Below are 18,434 nucleotides of genomic sequence, written 5' to 3'. Positions count from 1 at the left end.
TTCGGACCTGCCCTAACAAGCACCCCACCAAGATGGGAAAAACCACCTGGCGGTGGTCGCGTGACTCACGAACATTTTGAAAATTACAACTAAAAAATATTCAATTAAAACATTGTATTTCTCTTTCTTACATTTGAAAGAAAATTTTGGGTTTTTATTTACTTTTTTATTCTACATGGACGTGTTTAGACGAACCAATTTTTTTTTTACATTTTCTCTATCATACAAATGTTTTAAAACAAAATAGTAAAATTTGTTGTTCTTAAAAAAAGAAATTACAGTAAATAAATAATGAAAATATAAAATATTACTATAAGGTATTGAAATACCTTTTACAACACTGATCTCTTTCACGCTAATGTTAGAAAACAAAATGGTACAATTTTTGAAAATACATATCTTGAAGAAAGAAATAACCATACATAACTTAGACAGATGTATAATGTTGTTATATGATATTGAAATACGTTATACAACACTGGTCTCTTTATCTCTTATATTATAAAAACCAAATGGTAGGTAATATTTTCAAACAAATGTATCTGATAAAGACAAGGTTTCCGTAAACAAATAATGGAACTGTTTTACGTTAGATGATATTGAAAAACCTTACGCAACACTGGTCACATTTTTCACAAGATATACCACCGACTCTAATCATCTATCTCAACCTAATTACCCAACCCAATAGCCAGCGATCAATTGGGCAACGTTTTAAGATAGTTTGGCAGTGTCAAAAGCAAAAACCAAAAGTGCCAGGAAAACCAGTCACGTATGGTGTGCAATCACGCACACACCTCTGGCCCCGGGATTTGTAGATGCCTTTTACATACCTGATATCCCGCCAAACGGAGAGCTTGGGCCCGTGTGTCTGCCCATTCATTGCCATGTTTGCCCACGTCGTCGCCAGTCGTAAAATGCAAATTGCATGCAATCAACGCGTTTTTCGTTTAATTATTATGAGAATTTTTTTTTTTCGCTGGCACGGAACGTGCCAAGTGCCATTCGCAAACAGCAGCAAAAACAACTTGATCCGCCCGGCGGATTTCAGATACAGATACAGTACTACGGGTATTATCGGCCTTTGTCTGGGCCGCCCGGGGGCTGCCATTTTCAATTAAATTACCGGGCGCTGGGCGCAAATTGTGGTGGCTGACCGGCTAGTTCGCTGGTCCTACAGCATTGTTGATCTATGTGTGTGCAAAATAAAATTCCACTCTAATTAATTTACATTATTTATTGGTTTCGCAATACTACACCTCCAATTGGGGGGGCCCACTAATTAATTTAAAACTCCCTGCCGCCTTGCGCCACGTGATCTACATACAAGTCAGGGGGAAAAAATTGTAAATTGTGCGAACATTAACTTAAATTTAGACTTCATTCAAAAATGACAGAATCGTTTTATTTTTCGCCTTTTTTCCACCCAACAGCCTCTGCTCGCTGACTTTGCTTTAATTTATCGCGCTTTTTGGGCAAGAGACATTGAACTCGAAAGTGTGTGAAGGCATTTTATTTGTTTGTTTCTGTTTCGGTTTCTGTTTTTGTTTAAGGCGTGGGCGGCCGACAATGAAATGCAAATGCTGGCTAAATAAACGAGCGGGGAAATATGTTAATTGGAACATTGACAGCTAAGTGATTTTTTCGTTAATTCCGATGAACAAATTTCTGGGGCTTAAATTGAGTAGAGGCAGCAAAAAAAAAATTGTTAGCCAACAAATATTTTTGTGAATGTAGTAAAGGTAGTTAATAAATGAAAAACGACTGCAGTTTTTGTGCCTATACAACCAAATTTCTTAATCCATTAAATATAAACATTAATAAAATAATGTATTTTATTTTTATCATGATGTTTTTCAACATAGATATGTGGTTTCAAGCTATTTCAAAGGCTTAAAATGAATTTAAGTGCAATAAATTGTTGATTTCATAACATGAGAACCATTGAATCAACATTCTTGCTTTTTTTTTTGACAAACCTCTATCAATGGAGATGAGTGAAAACCAGTTAAATAAAACTATTCCAACCGAATCAGGGCATCTCACAAACAACTGACTTCTGTAGATCTGGAAAAAGCGCCAAGAATTTTCCATAAAAAGGCATTCTCAATTTGGTTTCGGAATTCTCATACTTCACGATACGTGACTGGGAGTTGTAATCTGCAGGAAGGAGCGAAAACCACATAGCACGCACACCACTCGAATGGAGAATAATATTTGAATTGCAAAATGGAGTGGACAAAACACAAATATAATTTGTGCAGTATATGCAAAATTGATTAGATTGGGTGCGGTTTGGCCTGGAACAATGTTCGCTTTATGGAAAATTGAAATTAGTTGACTTCATCCCCCTGAAAACCCCTCGCAACCCCCCCGCACAGGAATACACAGGCTGACACGTTAAATGGCATGCATAATTGAATTATCGAGTGGGTGAATTGTGGACGAAATGGGGTCGAGGCAGTTGTGGTAGTAGTAGTATCGTACAAATCCAGATAACAGATATAACAATGAAGGTGTTTTGCTGTCTCCAATTTTGGCCAGTTGAAACAATTCCATGTCAATTGCAGGGCGTAATTAAATGGAGAAGGGGTCAGAGCGAACCGTAGTGTGTTTGAAATTTAATAGAATTGCCGCAGGCAAAATGCATGCGTGAGTATCTCGGTTTTCTGTTTGGATTTACGACCCATTCACAACAGCAACCGACAATGGAAATTGCAATCCTGCCGCTTGTCCTGTGGAAAACTGCTTGTGTATGCACATATGCAAGTCAAATAAACGTAATAATAAAATTGTTGCATACCAACCACTCGGTCTGAATATGGTCTGAAATTCAGACTCTGGATATATGGTATGCAAATGATAAAGGGGAAGGGATTGCTACTTTTAGGGTGAGTGCTGCATATATCCGATATACGCATTTTCTGTATACATGTGTACAATGGAAGTCCGTATTTTAAGTAGCACTGCAAAATCAGGTCCAAATCATTACGTATACCTACTAAACGTGAGTGATTTATGGAACATTTATTAAACCATATCAAATTTTATATTACAATCTAAATTATAGCAGTAGATACATATTTTTTCAATTATTAGGTTGCATGTTCAGTGCTATTAGTTTGGCGGTAACTGTTTGAATTTGAATTTGCAATTTGCATACTCCCTTTTGTTCAACGCTTACCGCTCGCCATGATTGAAGGGTGGAAAACACTTCAATTAGGGTTCTTTATTTGTGGGCGTTCTCTGTACGTACCTGAGTTCTGTTAATCACTCGCCGGCCAGAAAGTGAGGAAGGGAACACAAAGCGCTAAAATAACAATTTAACAACTTGTTCAAGACGAGCAACTTTTCCCCCTTCACGTGTCATCCCGCCGTCGCTACCCTGCCACCTCTCTAACCATACCTCTCATACCACTCGTACCCCTCAGACCCGGTAAAAGCGCTCAACCTCGTTATTGTCATTACCATTATATGAATGTATGCATGAACAATGCTCGGGTAATTATTGTTTTGGGGACAGACAGAGGCGATTGCGTGACTCGAGCACATTTGTTTTGTTTACGGAAAGTAATTGCAAAAGTTGTTTCAATTTTGCCCAACAGCGATAGCAGGCCAACCGAAGAGGGTTAACAACAATCGCTCCTGAAAGCTGTAAAGGCAAAACTGGGGGAATGGAGCCGGCAAACAATGCATAATTGGCATCAGCTTAATGCTTTAACTTGCCAAGTGCCAGTGGCAAAAAATAAAATGCCAAATGCTACCAACTACCAACCGCCCACCCGAAAAAACAGCATCAAAAACGCATTTACAACGCCCACTCAAACGATGGCGCTGGGCGAAAAGTTTTTAGTTCAACGGGGGGAAGCAAAAAAATAAGAAAATAAAAAAGAAAACTATATGTGTATATAAAAAATTTGTAAAATAGTGAGGTGGGCGTGTGGGAGTGGCCAACGTTCTTTTTGTGCCATTTTCTTCGGTGCTTTGTTGAAATTACAATTTTCTTCTGCTATGTGCTCTCTTTTTCGGCATTTTTTCCCCCGCGCTGCACATCCGGCGCAAAAAGTGCATGAAAAGCGCAAAAATGGCACAACTACTATATATCTCCTTCCTCTTCTGTATTTTTCACTTTTTTTTGTTGCGCTGCATGGGGAAAAGAAGAGGAGCAGCAGAACAAGTCGGACAGTCGGACTGGCTTTTAGTCATTTTAGCATTTCAGCCATTCAGTCAGCGAGTCATTCGCATGTTATCCCCTTGGTTAGGGTGATCCAGGGGATTAAAACTGCCACAAATGTAAAATAATACACATACCCTAGTTTTTACCCTATTTTTGATATTAAGGTCACACTGTCTTTAAACACAGCGTGACCAGCCTGCAATTAGAAGCATAATCACAAATAAGACGATTGTATGCCAATTTAATAGGCTAACTTCAACGTTAATAAGCAGAACTTAATACAACAAGTCATAACAAAATGGAACAAAATATTCTAATACAAGACCAGAAATCACAAAGCAATGTTTATTGCTGACACACCCTAGTAGACTCTTTTTCAGTTTATTCGCATTCGCTCTTGCCTTCTGTATTTTCCTGGTATAAACTGAAAACCAACAGGAAAAAAATAAAAATATGGTTTTTGCGAGCATTTTGGCCGAAAATGTTTGTGAATTATTTAAGGGAAAACCAAAGCATCCCAAACTAAACAAAAAATAAATGTGCATGGAGTGCTGTGGGGCACTTAAAATTCAACTTGCTAAATGAATTTGAGGCAGAATTTTGCCAGCCGTCAGATATTTTTCATCTTTCCATTTATTCGCTTCCAACCAGTAGCCCACTCTATACATTTTTGATTTTCCCATTTGGATTTTTGGTTGATTGTGTGTGCGTCATTTTGATAGCTTTTAATTGAAAATTAAATGGAAACTATTGATTTGTTTTCTGCTAAAATAAATATATAATGTGTACCTACTCGTTAATTGACAATTGTAACTAATTTGATATTATTATTGTTCTCATTGCAGGTTGGTATTTGATTACTCTGATTGTGACCAATATTTGTGTGTAAGTTTATAGAAATTGTATTACGTTTAATTATTGTATTTATGGTAACTGGAATTTAAATAAGTAAATCAGTGGATATAAAGATGTTTTGTACATAGCAAGGAATATAATTTCATTAAATATGTGAATTGGATTTTCCTCAGCCTTGTACTGGCTTTTAAATTCCCATTGAAAGCGACTTTCACCTTGGCTGAACAAATCGGAAAAAGAAGGGACAACGAGTGAGTCATTGAGATAAATAGCCAGGGCATTTGGCAAATTGAAATCAAATCGATGGCGGCGAATCAAATTGAAGTCTTGCTGCGGCAAAATCCGAAAACACGAATCAAACTTTGACTTCGCTGGCGATGGGAGAAAGAGGGAAATATCCGAAAGTGCGCCAAATGCAACTAAGCGATACATAATACCGAAAAGAAAACAGAAATCCCCACCGAACACCGACGATGCCAGCCAGATAAAAGATGATTGAATGCAACTGGCTGGCGCTGACTCCCCGAATCCCCGGCAGAAATCCCCTGCCTTCTTGTCTGATTAACATAAATCGTGCTGGCTGCTGCTGCCTGCCGCTGCCCGACTATATCTTATTTCGATTTTTTCCTCGCCTCTGGTTTGTTTGGTTTTATTTGGCTTTGTTTTGTTTTCTTTCTCTCAAATGAACTACGGGCTTATGCAAAGCTCAGATGGCGGCAAGGCAACGGCAGAAATTGAATGGAAGCGAGCTGAAAAATAAAAAATAAATAAAAACGAAAGGCCCCACTGAAATGAAATTCAAATGGGTAAGGAGCAGGCAGGAGCTCTCGAGCAGGAGCTGGATGTGGATGTGGATGTGGACGGGGATGTGGATGTGGAGAGGTGGGCAGCAGCACCACATCAGTGCCTGCCTGCTGACTTTTATTGCAATCGCAGGTCTCGAATTTAGCGCAGTCTCCAACTTCGAATTCAGAGGCCAGAACTTAACCCATATTCAGCCCAGTTTAAATTTAAATTACCAAGACTGTTCCTTTTCTTGTTTTGAGAGCAAATTCAACTTGAAGTTGCTGAACGTATGATCTTAACTTACCTTTTGAAATGTAAAATGAGAGTATCTAATATCACCTATAATTTGTATTATTTAAGTTAACTCCTTTGCCTTTAGTCAAGCTCGTAATAAACATAATGTTGGCTAAGGTTTGAGTATTTTTTTTAAAAGGAAATTTGAGTATCAAGCGTCAGAAGATGTCTGCGAACAAGAGCTAAGGCTTCTTTTAATGACTTTCCAAAAAAGTTATCAGCATTATGCAAACATGACATGTTCCGCCCCGAAAACTATGAGTAAACCCAATACAATCTAGACTACCTTTGTTCCGAAAATCGAATCTTTTTAAAGGCAATCAAAAATCGAAAACAGAGACGGGTTAAACTTTTTGCTGCTGCTGCTTTTGCTGCTGATGAGCATGAGAATGATGTTGCTGTCGGGCTCCTCTGGCTTTCTTCCTTTGGGTTCTCTGGGTTTTTATCTTTTAGTTCGCTTTTTTATTTCGTTTCCCTCGCTTCGGTTTGAACTTCATTGTTGGCTCGCTTAAAATTCCAAACAGCAAATTGCAACTGCCAACAATTTCGAGGCTATCAGTGGCATAGCATCAGGCAACCACGTCGCTGGTGGCTGCTGCTGTTGCTCCTGCTGCTGTTGCTGCCGCTGCTGCTGCTGCTGGTGGTGGAGATGCTGATGTTGCTCCTACCACTGGCAGTAATTTTATGCAAGATGCTATCTCAACACACCTCAACACGCCTGCTGGAAGAGAGGCAGAGAAATGCATGTAAGCCATTTCACTGGGTTCTGCTTCTTGGCAATGTTGCTGCCGTGTTGCTTTTGCTGTTGCTGTTGCAAGTATGACAAACAGCCTGCTGCCGTCTTTTGAATGGAATTCAATTCCCATGCAGCAGGGGCAGCGGCGCAACAGCAACCCTAGACGTCTCTCACATCTCGTGCCTTTTGTCTGCCTTTTATCTGCTGATGTTGCTGCCGTCGTTGCTGTTGCTGCTGCCGTTGCTGCTGCTTCTCGGCACAGCAGCAATACTTGTTTAGCTCGTTTGCCGCTGTCTCCCCTGCTGATGTTGCTGCTGCAGTTATTGCCATTGTATCTTGATGCCTTTCAAGTGCCAATTGTGCGACCGCCCCGAACCTTTTTTCTTTTTTTTTTTTGCGAGACAAACTCATTGCTTATTTAATTTAAGGTGGGAATTTCAGCGTTTTCCCCTTCTTTACTTTTGTGTCACGAGCGAATTTATTCAAATTGAGTTGATAATAGTTGCGCTACTGCCGCCGCTGCCATTCAAGTGTTAATTGTTGTCGGCACCCTCTGAGGAGATTTGCGGTGTATTTAATAAATATTTGCTCAGATACAATAACGACTGTCAGGTTTAATCAACAATGAGAACAGCATTTGCTCTTTTATGGCCAACTCTAGCTCTGGTCCGGCGTAATTCACGATTTCCTGCTGTAATTGAAAAGATACCAAGACAAGTTGCTGCTGTTGCTGCTGCTGCTGCTGCTGCTGCTGCTGCTACGGCAGCAACATTTCAGCCAGTCGCCGGGAGTCGCGGCAGTGCATTAATTATTCATGAGTTGTCGCGCAGGCGACATTGCAGCAGCAGCAACAGCAACATTAGCAGCAGCAACAACTCGGAGACAGCGGCAACATAATTATTCATGCGCGCTTATCGCCAGTAAGGTAGGCAACACCATTTTAACCACAAGCGGATTATAATTATCAACAGTTGCCATCAGAACTGACAGTCGGACAGACGGACAGTTGCTACTTGGAGGCGCAGCAGCAACAGCAGCAGCAGCAGCAACATGTTGCTGGCGGTGCACAATGCCTGGGTAACAGTAATGACCACAATGATGATGATACTGATGATGAAGCCAAAAACGCGCAGCAGCAAATATAATTACACGGCCAACAACAAGACAGACAGCTGCTTTAATTGATGTTGATTGCTATCAACAACACTGCCTCCGAGTTCTTCGCATTTTGCCGGGGTCTCTCGAGCTCCCCACTCAATTGGAATTCTTTTCATTGCCCTCTTTTGTCAGAGGTGGAAACCTTTCCAAAATAATCAACCGTAAGAAACGAGAAAAAAGCAGAAACAATGGAATACAAAATTTTTTATTGCATGTCAGCGCGGCATTAGGAGCAATCTTGGCCAAAACAACTAAATTAGCATTACTAAATTGTGCTCGGATAATGACTAAATCGAAACGGAACCATATAAAGAGCTACGCCCATGCTATTAAAATTCTATGTATGTAGGTACAATAAATCAAGCTGAAAATATTAAATCCACTACCTACCGATAACTCGTGGCTAAAACAGCTGTGCATCGAGTTATCTTCTTAACGTATCCCTTTAAACACGTCGTAAAACAAAGCTCATTAAATAAATATCACTAAATAGAAATTATTAGAACTATAAGCTGCTTACAATGCAGTGATTAACCTATTGTTTACATTTTTCCATTGTTTTGAAAGAGGCCAACTGATGTGGCTCATAAATAGGATTTATTGCAAAGCCAATAAAAATACGAATTAACCTTTCCCAAAGATCAAATTGAAAAACTCAACAGAACACAAATGCTTTACAAATGGAATACAAACCTAAATGCAATAAGGGGGAGCCATTAAATTGAAATTAGTAGACAAGCTGCTTACGTTTTAATCATTTTTCTTTGGGGCCTAAACTTTTTTGCTTACATATTATTATTTTTTTGGCACCCCCTTAAATATAATGGCCCATAAATCCGATTTATATTTTAGCTGCTGCAGCTAATGTTCGCACATATATTTATTTCGTGCTTTAATATACACATTTATTTTCCGGACCATTTGGGTTTATTACCCCAGGCGGTAGTTAAGATATTTCGTTGGTAATTGAAACTGGGTGGCGATTGTCAAGGCAACTTTATATATTCCTTATTTAAATTTTTCCGGCTCAGCACAGGTCCTGTGTGATGAATCAATCAAAACTTAATTTGCCACCGCTTCCCCCAGAAGGCATTTAAATTTTAATTAACATTTTCGAATTGTACAAAAAGAGCATTTCCCCTCTCTCTTTCACTGGGTGTATTTATCCCGTAAAAATCTCCATTCAGGCCATCTCTCTTGCTCGTGGAATGGAATGGAGTTTTCGGGAGAGCGAGCGGGAGAGATGGAGTGAGTGAAAGAGAGCGAGCAGCGGCAGCCATGTTTGTTGTATGGCGCTCGTTCATTAAAGCCTGGCTGTGCGAGCGAGACAGCAACAGGCTGCTACAACTTTTGGCGCATGTTGAGCTGCGCATGCAAAAAAAGGCCAAAAGGAAGAGCAAAAGGAAGGGGATGGGCTGGGAATGGGAATGGGAATGGGAAAAGGAAGGAGGTGGAGAAGGTGATGGAGAAGGAGGTTGCTAGGAAGGGGATCGGTGGAGCTGAAGGAGGAGCTGTGGGGAACGGGAAACTTTGCGACGCCTGCTGGCTTTTAGTTTGCCTTTTAAATGTTTAAACGATTAAGTCGAATTTTAATTTGGCCGCAAAGCATAACACGACTCTACACACACACACACACACTTCTTGTTTGCCGAGTCTGTTTTTTGCCCCTGGGTGCGGACCAAAAACTAACAGAAATGTAAAGCAGGCAATAAAGTGGCAACACGCTGACTTTGCCCATAAACCAACTAACCGAATCTGTTTGGGGGCGTCTCTTTCGGCCCGCGTTTTGTTGTTGCCTGTCCACTTAGAGATGGAAGTGCAGACGATAAACGATAGACATGCAAATCAGTGGGGCCAGGCCAGTGATTTATGCTTGTTTGATTCAATCAACAGAAAAAGTGAGAGCAAATAAGAAAACATGCTTGATAAATAGCCGTGTATTAATTCTGTAAACAGTTTTAAATCAATATTTTGATTGTCTTGTCTCCCGGCATTGTTAACTATTTTAGGAGCTAGCCAACTTGTTTGAACATTTGTTTTCTACTTCATTTATCTTCTTGAAAAATTACCATCAAAAGCAAATAACAATGTTTTTAGAAATGTATGGAAACAAAAGAACTTGTAGATTAAATATAAATTTGGGCAAACAGAGACTTGAGGTAAATAGTAGATCTATCGCGTTCATATAGAAACAATTGGTTAGGCCATAAGGTTTACTGAGGGACAGAAACCTTATTTTATTATTCTGTTAACGATTAATAATAACACTTCCATTAAAACCTTCGAGATGGTAATTCCATTTTGTCTTATTACTTTATACACCTCTAAATATTTTGCCTCCTTAAACCCAAGATGTTCATCGGCCCCTTGGGAAGCTGAGCTGGCCAAGTAGAGGATGAATGAAATTTAAACGAGTCTCTGGCCTTAAGAGTCCAAGTACTATAGCAACCAGAAGATGACTCGCCTTTTTCCCTTTCTCTTTCGAACCATCTGCATCTCTGCCTCTGCCGACACTCATTAATGTTTAAAGTGTTTTATGATATGCATAATTGCTTGTACAGATAATAAAGTTTTCTGCCAGACCAATGACCACCCCCGCTTAGCTTTCGGCCCCTTGGGTCATTTGTCCATTCACTTAATTAAAATGCAAATGGAAATTCTTCAAATGGCTTGCAGCACGGAGGAAAAGCCTGGGGTGTAGTTAAATGCTGGAGAAAGAGAAACGTGCATATCTCATGTCCCTGTTGATGACAGGTTTCCCGTTCCCCGATTCTGTATGCCTTATACATGAGGAAAGAATGCCATTATGCTAAGTTCAAAATATTGTTTGAGAATTTCTAAGTTCAAATCAAGATAATAACTAAATTTTATTGGGACTAATAGTAGCTCTAATCTTTGTTTAAGTTCTATTGTTTTATTTTTTTGCTTTAAGAAAATGTAAAATTCAAAACAATATCTCTAAAACAGTTTAAAGATCTTCAGCTATAATATTCTTGAGTATCATAAGTGCTATTCCCACCATTGTGCCCCTATTTTTTCAGTGCACTCCTGATATTTGCGGAAGTTTTCCCCCTGTGCATTGTCTTTGTGGCGTTGTATCTGTTGGTGTTGCTACTGCTACCGAGTTTACGACGCGTGAACGGCAACAGCAACTCATCCACAAAAGAAGAGGCGACAAAATCCTCTGCTTTTTGTTCCCCCTAACAAGAGGGGGAAACCGATCTTCGATGCTTCTGCATCGTCAGCTTCTTGCTGCCCCTTTTTTTTTATCTTTTTTGTTTTTATTGTACAAGCGTTTCCAGTGAATATTTGATGATATCTTTGAATGTTAACATTCACAAAAGCGTAAAAATTGTTGCCCCTCTTGCTTTTCAGCCCTCTTGATTCCCTCGCTACCCCGCGTTCCGGCATTAGTTTATATATCGGCTTTATGAGGCACTTTTTACTGCTCAACCTCTGCTCCGGACCCTTATTCCTCCATGTGTGTGCGTTCGTTTGGGTATTAAGTGAAATTCTTTTGTGTCGACAAGCGAAAATAAAATTCACACACTGCCGAACGTGCCGCAGCGAAAGAGGGGAGAATAAGCTATATACTGAGGGAAAACAAGGGGTCTGTTTCGATGTTGAAATTTTAAAGATATAAACTACTTTGATGTTGAAACTCAATTGACTTTTGACAGAACTTCGAAAAGGAATACAATTCGGTAGTGATTTTACCTTTTGAGGACCTATCCCTTCAATGTTTTCACAATCTAAAGGTTATATCAGACTTGGAAACTGATGATATGGAATGGCTTCCTTTAGAACACATTATTATTGACTTGGAAAAGGGTCTTGTCTATGTTAAAATATGAAAATATTCTAAGTATTCGTAAACTAAGTATGTGATTTAAACACTTCTTATAAGTTATAATAATATATTTTCCAGTGCAGATGAAAAGAGGTGGGGTGAAACCGAGTCACACAATGGGTTTTAGAGGGAAGGACGAAGGGTTGGCGGTTGTTTAACTGGCAACTGGGACTTGATGATGATGCCGCTCTGCTCCGCACCTTTCCTCACCTCTTGTCTCCTTTGCCTTATATTTTTTTTCCCAATTTTTTTTTCTTTTACCTGGCGGGCACAATCTCTCACAATAACAACAACAAAATCGGGAGGGAAAAAAAGGTGCAAAAGCAACAACAAAGGAACCGAAAACGAGCGACTGACGGAGTGAGAACAGCAACAACAACAACGAAATACACCCAATGACAAGCTGCTCGGCAATTTGACATAATTTATACGTCAAATTACTGCAAATTGATGCTAAATGGCTTCAAATTGAATTGGCTGGCGCAGAAGAGGCAACAACAACAACCACTACAACAACAACAAATTGTATGTGAACAAAAAAGAAATACGAAAAAAGAAGCAACAACTACAACAACAAAATGTAGCGCCCTGGCGGCGAAAATGGCAGCAACAACAACTATAGAAACAACGTGGCCAACTCACCGTGTCGGCAGTTGTTGTTGCTGCTGTTGTTGTTGTTGTGCTCACTCAAACGAAAACATTTTGAATTTTTTAACGTGGGGGCATCTTGTGTTGCTGTTGTTGTTGCTCTTGGTGTTGCTTGTGTTGCTGCTGCAGCTGATGTTGCTCTGGTTGCTTACGGTGTTGCTTGTGTGCCTGTTGTTGCTGCTGTCTTTTTTCCCCGCTGTTGTTGCTCTGTTTCCTTATGGTGTTGCCAGTGTTGCAGTTGTTTATGTTGCATCTGTTGTTGCTGCTGCTGCTGTTGTTGCTATTGTAAATGCTGTTTCTCATGTTGCTGCTATTGGCATCGAAGTTGTTAGTGTTGCCGTTGGTAATGTGACTATTTTTAGTGTTGCTGTGTGGCTGATGTTGCTTTCTGTTAACCTTGTTGTGAGGTAGCTGTGGCATAAACATAGTTTAAATCATTGCATAAATAATTTTTAAAGTATCTCTATCTGCTAAGTAAGTTTGTTGTCCTTGAAATACCCCTTTGAGGTTGCTTTTTATTTTGCTCTATATATATTTTTGCTACTTCTACACGGTTAAAAGTTCAAAGCGAATAAAAACTTTGGTCAAAAAGCTACCTCACGTAGAAGTAAGCGATGTAAAGTTCCTGTTGAAGGTGCAAAAAGAGCAAATTTATCTTGTCAGCCAACTTTACCGACACCCTTTGGATTTAACTCAAGAGATTTTTTGCCTTACCTGCCTGGTAACCCAACCTTCTTTCGTAATAACAGGGCAGGGAGTAGCGAAAATTACCCAGTTGTTCGCAAATTGGATCAATCAAGAAAAGGGCCTTGTAGAAACTAGGGATTCAGAGGAACTATATTTTAGTTTTAATGATTTCCCATACAAATCAGATTATTTTTCACTGAATTTCTAAGACTATGTCCCTTAAAAATGATAACCAAAATGTAACTTAAGCAACCCTAAACCATATCCTTAATTTTCCACTAATTCCGAATTTACCTTTTCCTTCTCTTTGCAGGTAAGCACTTTGTCTTTTGACTTAAGTCGGGTAACCGAGAAAACTCAAAAAACAGCTGAAAACAGCTCAATTGGCGGCACACCCACTCAACGCCTTTCACACCTCACCTGAAAACGAAGCGAGCGAAAATAGTGTAGGTAAAAGGAGAAAAAATTCCATTTCAGCGCGAAAAAAGAAAGCCAAGAAATGTGCAATCGCCATAAAAAAAAAGTGCAACTGTCAACGGAACACAAAAAACTTTGTTGTTTACAATTTGCCGTTGTGGCCGTTGCAGTGCGCTTGCAAAATATTGAATTCAATTTAAAGCGCAAGAGGCGTTCATAAATCTCCGACAATTGTTGTGAGCCAAGGAGCGGTAGAAAGGCCCCGCAGGGCAGGGAATCGGTGAAAGAGTTAAGTCGGATTATGGCCATACCCATACCCTCCCTTCCAAACCATCCACTTATATTGTCCTCAGCCGCCTTCTCATCCGCTCACTCATTTATTCCTTTGATTGCAGTCGTGCGAGGGAGATGGAAGCGGGGGGAGATCGTAAACTGTCAGCGCAATTAAAATAAATTGAAACTGAACTTTCGCACACACAGGGAAAAAAGGTCTTAACTTCAAGATTTACCAATATTCGATTTTTTTGTGATGTCTAGTTAATGATATTCTGAATAAGTTTGTCATAGTTGAGTGATTCCTTGTGAAACGTATTCAGTTTCTTATTTTTATCACGAATTTACACAATTTATGTAGTATAAATATATATACATATATACATTTAAATCTGTTTAAGGAGAACTTATTATCGGAAAACAAAATGGTTTCATATGATAGTTATGTTTAAAAACCGTCTAATAATCGTCATTCCATGACCATTTTATCTTATGTAGGCCACACCATTTATGTAGTATAAAAATAAAATATACAGATATATTTGTTTTAGGGGAACTACCACTTTCTTATGTGGTTTCATATGATAGTTCTGTTTAAAGCCTTATAATACTCGACATTCCTTGACCACTTTATCTCAAGTTCCTTTCCCTCTTTAATTTATATAACTATCTATCTATCTATTTTCCTTATCCCAGAAATCTGAAAACGAAACATTTTATTTTCCTCTGTGTGAAAATGAAATTTAACACAACTTTTCCCGCCCAGCTGTCGCATAATTCATCAACTATTTAGGCGGTAACAGAAGGAAAATTGAAGAAAAATTTGCGTGTGTGTCGCAAAAAGTTTTTCATTTTTAGCATCTTGATTGTTCGGGAGGGGTGAAGGGAAGTGAAGTGAAGAGGAAGCAGTCGATGGAGCGAAGCACAGGAACTTTGCCTGGTAGCCGGGCCAGAAAACGGTTTGCCTGCCATGGCCATGGGCAACCAAATGAACGTTCCACAGTCTTTGGTCTTTCGGTCTTTCAGTCCCCAATCCGCTGTCCACAGTCCGTCCCTTGAAGTCCATTCCGTCCGCCGGCTAACCCATCTCTTTCCTTTTTTTCCCCTGGCCCCATCGACCGTCTCTTTCGGTTCGCTTACCTTCCTTCTCAGCTCGTATCTCAAATTGTTCAACTTCATCAGCAAAAAGTAAGGGAAAGATGCTGCTGCCTTGGATTGTGGATGTGTACTGGGAAAAATTTAAATGGTTTTAAAGTTCCAATTCGAATGATCCATATCTTAATTACTTTGGAGATTTTAATATATGTTATTATTCTGTTCTACCAAAACAAAAATGTATTACCTATTTAAAAACTTACCCGAATTGAAAGAGTACTACTACGAATACCAATATATCATAGATTTCTTTATGTATCTTTATCTGAAAAAAACTATAACAAACTAAAACTTTTTCTCTGTGGACCAAATCACACCGAGTCAAGCTGCCCCTTATCCCCTATATGTCTTCCATGCCCTCACCTCACTCCTTATTCGATTGTCATGAGTCTGAGCCAGAGACTCTTTTCTTTTGTCCTTTTTGTTTTCCAGCGGCAGCAGGCATCGTCAGGAGACTAAGACCCCGAGGTCCCGGAGCACTTGAGCTTGGTTTCTGAGTAGAGGAAGTCAAGGGAGATATATGCTGAGGGATCGGGAAAGGGGTGAAGCGTTTCAGAGGAGCCGCACGAGAACTTAAGCGGATGCATAGTACGGAAAAATGTCTTGAAAGCGAGAAGGGTGAATCGGGGATCCGATACTTTTAATACCCTTCAGCTTAATAGTTTGTACAAAATATGCGTTTCTATGTAAATGGCATGGTTTTGTTTTAAGAAGGGATTTTGTTGGCATAGATAGTAAGCTTTAATTGGAAGCTAGAAATAATATAACAAACGAGGACTTGACTAATATAGTTCTATTATTTCAAAATCTACTCAGGTTTATAAATTTCTTTTTTATATACAGAAACAATCTTAGTCAATCTATCAAAATCCTTTGATTTTTCCTTCTAAATTCCAATATATGTAGAAAGCTCCCCAAATGGCTCTCGTCCAGAGTGACGAAAACGACTTCCACGCCCTCCGCGAGGCCCAAAGGATGGTGGACTCGTGCCAGGACTTTGCGGACCACTTGATCGTGGCCGAATTCCTGCCCCACTGCCGTTGGGTGGCCTACATCAATATTCGCACCCTGGAGCAGGTCATCTATTGTGTTGAGCTCAGCCAGGCTGGCTATCGGATCGTGGCCTATGACTTCGATAATGTGGCCGATGAGGTGGCCAATTGTGACACCATCTATGAGTCTGCCCACCAACTGCTGGCCGGGATTAGTCCTTTGTATGGCGAGAAATATGGCTTTGGACGAGAGCCTCTGAAGAAGCGAAAGGAGTAGAGTAGTAGTCCCCTGAAAGGGGGCGTGGCATGTGAAGAATTTGTCTGCTAATTGCTAATTGCCGCCCCAAAAAGTGATAATTAAGCGTTTTGCAGGTAAATGACTTGATTGCAATAATAAAGCCAGAGGCTGTGAGTTGGATTCGGGGTCTACCATTTGATTAATTGCTGCCAAGTGAGCAGAGATAGAGTGGTGGGGCAAGGGGCGGGGGAAGCAGGAGCAGGAGCAGGTTGCCAGTTGATTGACTCAACTTGGCACTCTCCGGACCTTTTGTAGCGAAAAAAGTTAACAAGTTTTTGTGCCGTTCCACTTGACTGCCGCCGTCGAAGGAGGCGAATGAAGATGCAGACGGTTGGAGCTCCGAGCTTCGAACACCGAACAGCCGAACAACCAAACCCAGCCCAACCCATCCGAAAGCCCCCCACTCTCCAGCCCCACTTGTATTCCTCATTTTGGCCGGGCACCAAGCCAACTAAGGTTTTTATCTAGTTGAGTCCATCTAGTCGCTTTTCCGTCCGTCCCACGGGTGTCTGCCGTGGACAACTCATAGATACACACGCTCGCAGTTGTGGCTGCAAACATACAGATGAACAGACGCAGATACAGTGGGCCTTCAGTATGAACACTGAATTTGTAGAGTCGCATTTTAACAAAATCGTGTGGGAAATCAATAAAAAAAATTAATGCAAATTGTTTCGACTGCATATAAAACCCATGTACAATTATAACACAATTTTTCCTATAATTTTTTTTGAATATCTATGTGGGTTCAATGCTCTGTTCTACTAAATTCTTATATATGAAGACTTTAGCAGAGACCGAGAAAACATTTATTTAATACTTTTATTTTGGAAGGCTTTTTGGGATTATATTGTATTTTTCACGATTAAAAATAATAATCTCCAATGTTTCTTTATTCGATTCCTTCTTTTTTGTCAAATAAATCCCAAGGCTTGGGAGTTTCCTGTAGGCACGCTCCACTGTAGTTGAGCGAACGCATTTGCTTTGGCGTCCGTATCGGCCATGTCTATCTGAGCTGGCTCTCCACTTGTCTATGCTCGTATATTTGTCCATTGAAGCATGCAATTGATTGCTGCAACGGCAACAGCAGCAGCAGCATTATCCCCTTCCTCTGTTGGGCCCCCCTGGGAACCTCTCCCCCTCAGCCTCTGCGCTTTAATTGCCTTTTCATTGCAGCCCGTCGGCCTTTTGACTCAGTAGATCCAGCCCCCCTTTTGGCCCCCTTTGGCCCCCTTAACCCCCTGTGTGTGTGTGTAATTTGTGGTTGTTGTTCTCTGTTAATGCATTACATGAATTTTAACAAGCTTTGCATTCTGACTGACTATCCCCCCTTTTGCCCCTTTTCTGTTTGTTTATTGTAGCCGCATCTTTGTGAATGCAGACATAATTTAACCTTTGCCTGCCTCAGTCTAATGCATTTCATTTCGCAAATTTTCAATCAATGAGCATTGCAAATTGAAGAAGAATTTAAGATGGGCAACTTAGCGAAGATCTCGCTATTTAATTAGTTGGGACACGGAAATGTTGGTAATAAACTTGGCCAGCTTAAAATGTTTGCATAGTCTAACTGAATTGGATCAAAGCATTTATAAAAGTCATTAGATCTTAATCAACAGATTGTTTGAAACAAGTTCCATTCGGATTTTATTATTTAAGTGAACTCGTTGATAAGCTATAATAATAAAAGAGATCGTTAAAAAAACCGTTAAAATAATTATTCCGGTTATTTGGGAATATTTGCGAGCCATATCATGGTTTTGGATATAAGTATGTTTGTATATGCCACCAGCTTGTTAAAAACATTACAAATAATCAACAGCGATTTAAATTATCAACAATCTCACTGGCAATCGAAATAATTAGCTCACAATGTTGATTCACTGAACTACTAGTGTCCCTAGTACTATACTATCTGGTGAAATCGCGCAATCAAAACCGAAAAACAAGTACGGCAATTGAGTTTTTGACACTTGAAAAAATGTTAATTGTTGAGTATATCAATTGGAAATGTTTCATATCTCCGTTTTAAAAAAAAAACATACTACATACGTAATTCCGTTGAGATAAGGAACTTCTTATCATTTCGGGGTAAATTTTTAAATGTTTAA

The 18,434-nt window shown here is 39.8% G+C and overlaps 3 protein-coding genes across 4 annotated transcripts in view; 2 read left to right on the top strand and 1 right to left on the bottom strand.

The window, feature by feature from the left end:
* Positions 1–18,434, top strand: part of LOC119551174 (pneumococcal serine-rich repeat protein) — an 89,729-nt gene that overhangs the window by 42,747 nt on the left and 28,548 nt on the right. The gene's annotated exons all lie outside the window — the stretch shown is intronic.
* On the bottom strand, positions 6,920–7,178 carry LOC119551181. The gene has a single exon (XM_037860382.1). It carries the CDS (start codon positions 7,176–7,178, stop codon positions 7,008–7,010), a length of 171 nt encoding a protein of 56 aa, XP_037716310.1. The 3' UTR covers positions 6,920–7,007.
* LOC119551179 (protein GSKIP homolog) lies at positions 15,896–16,446 on the top strand. The gene has a single exon (XM_037860380.1). It carries the CDS (start codon positions 15,955–15,957, stop codon positions 16,303–16,305), a length of 351 nt encoding a protein of 116 aa, XP_037716308.1. The 5' UTR covers positions 15,896–15,954; the 3' UTR covers positions 16,306–16,446.

Source organism: Drosophila subpulchrella, chromosome 2R (assembly GCF_014743375.2).
Source record: "Drosophila subpulchrella strain 33 F10 #4 breed RU33 chromosome 2R, RU_Dsub_v1.1 Primary Assembly, whole genome shotgun sequence".
NCBI lineage: Eukaryota > Metazoa > Arthropoda > Insecta > Diptera > Drosophilidae > Drosophila > Drosophila subpulchrella.
Note: the sequence above shows the minus strand (reverse complement) of the source record. Positions and strands in the feature narration are given on the sequence as shown.

Excerpts from the sequence above, each read along its gene's own strand:
- LOC119551181 (XM_037860382.1), bottom strand. The coding sequence starts at position 7,178 with ATGGCAATAACTGCAGCAGCAACATCAGCAGGGGAGACAGCGGCAAAC.
- LOC119551179 (XM_037860380.1), top strand. The coding sequence starts at position 15,955 with ATGGCTCTCGTCCAGAGTGACGAAAACGACTTCCACGCCCTCCGCGAG.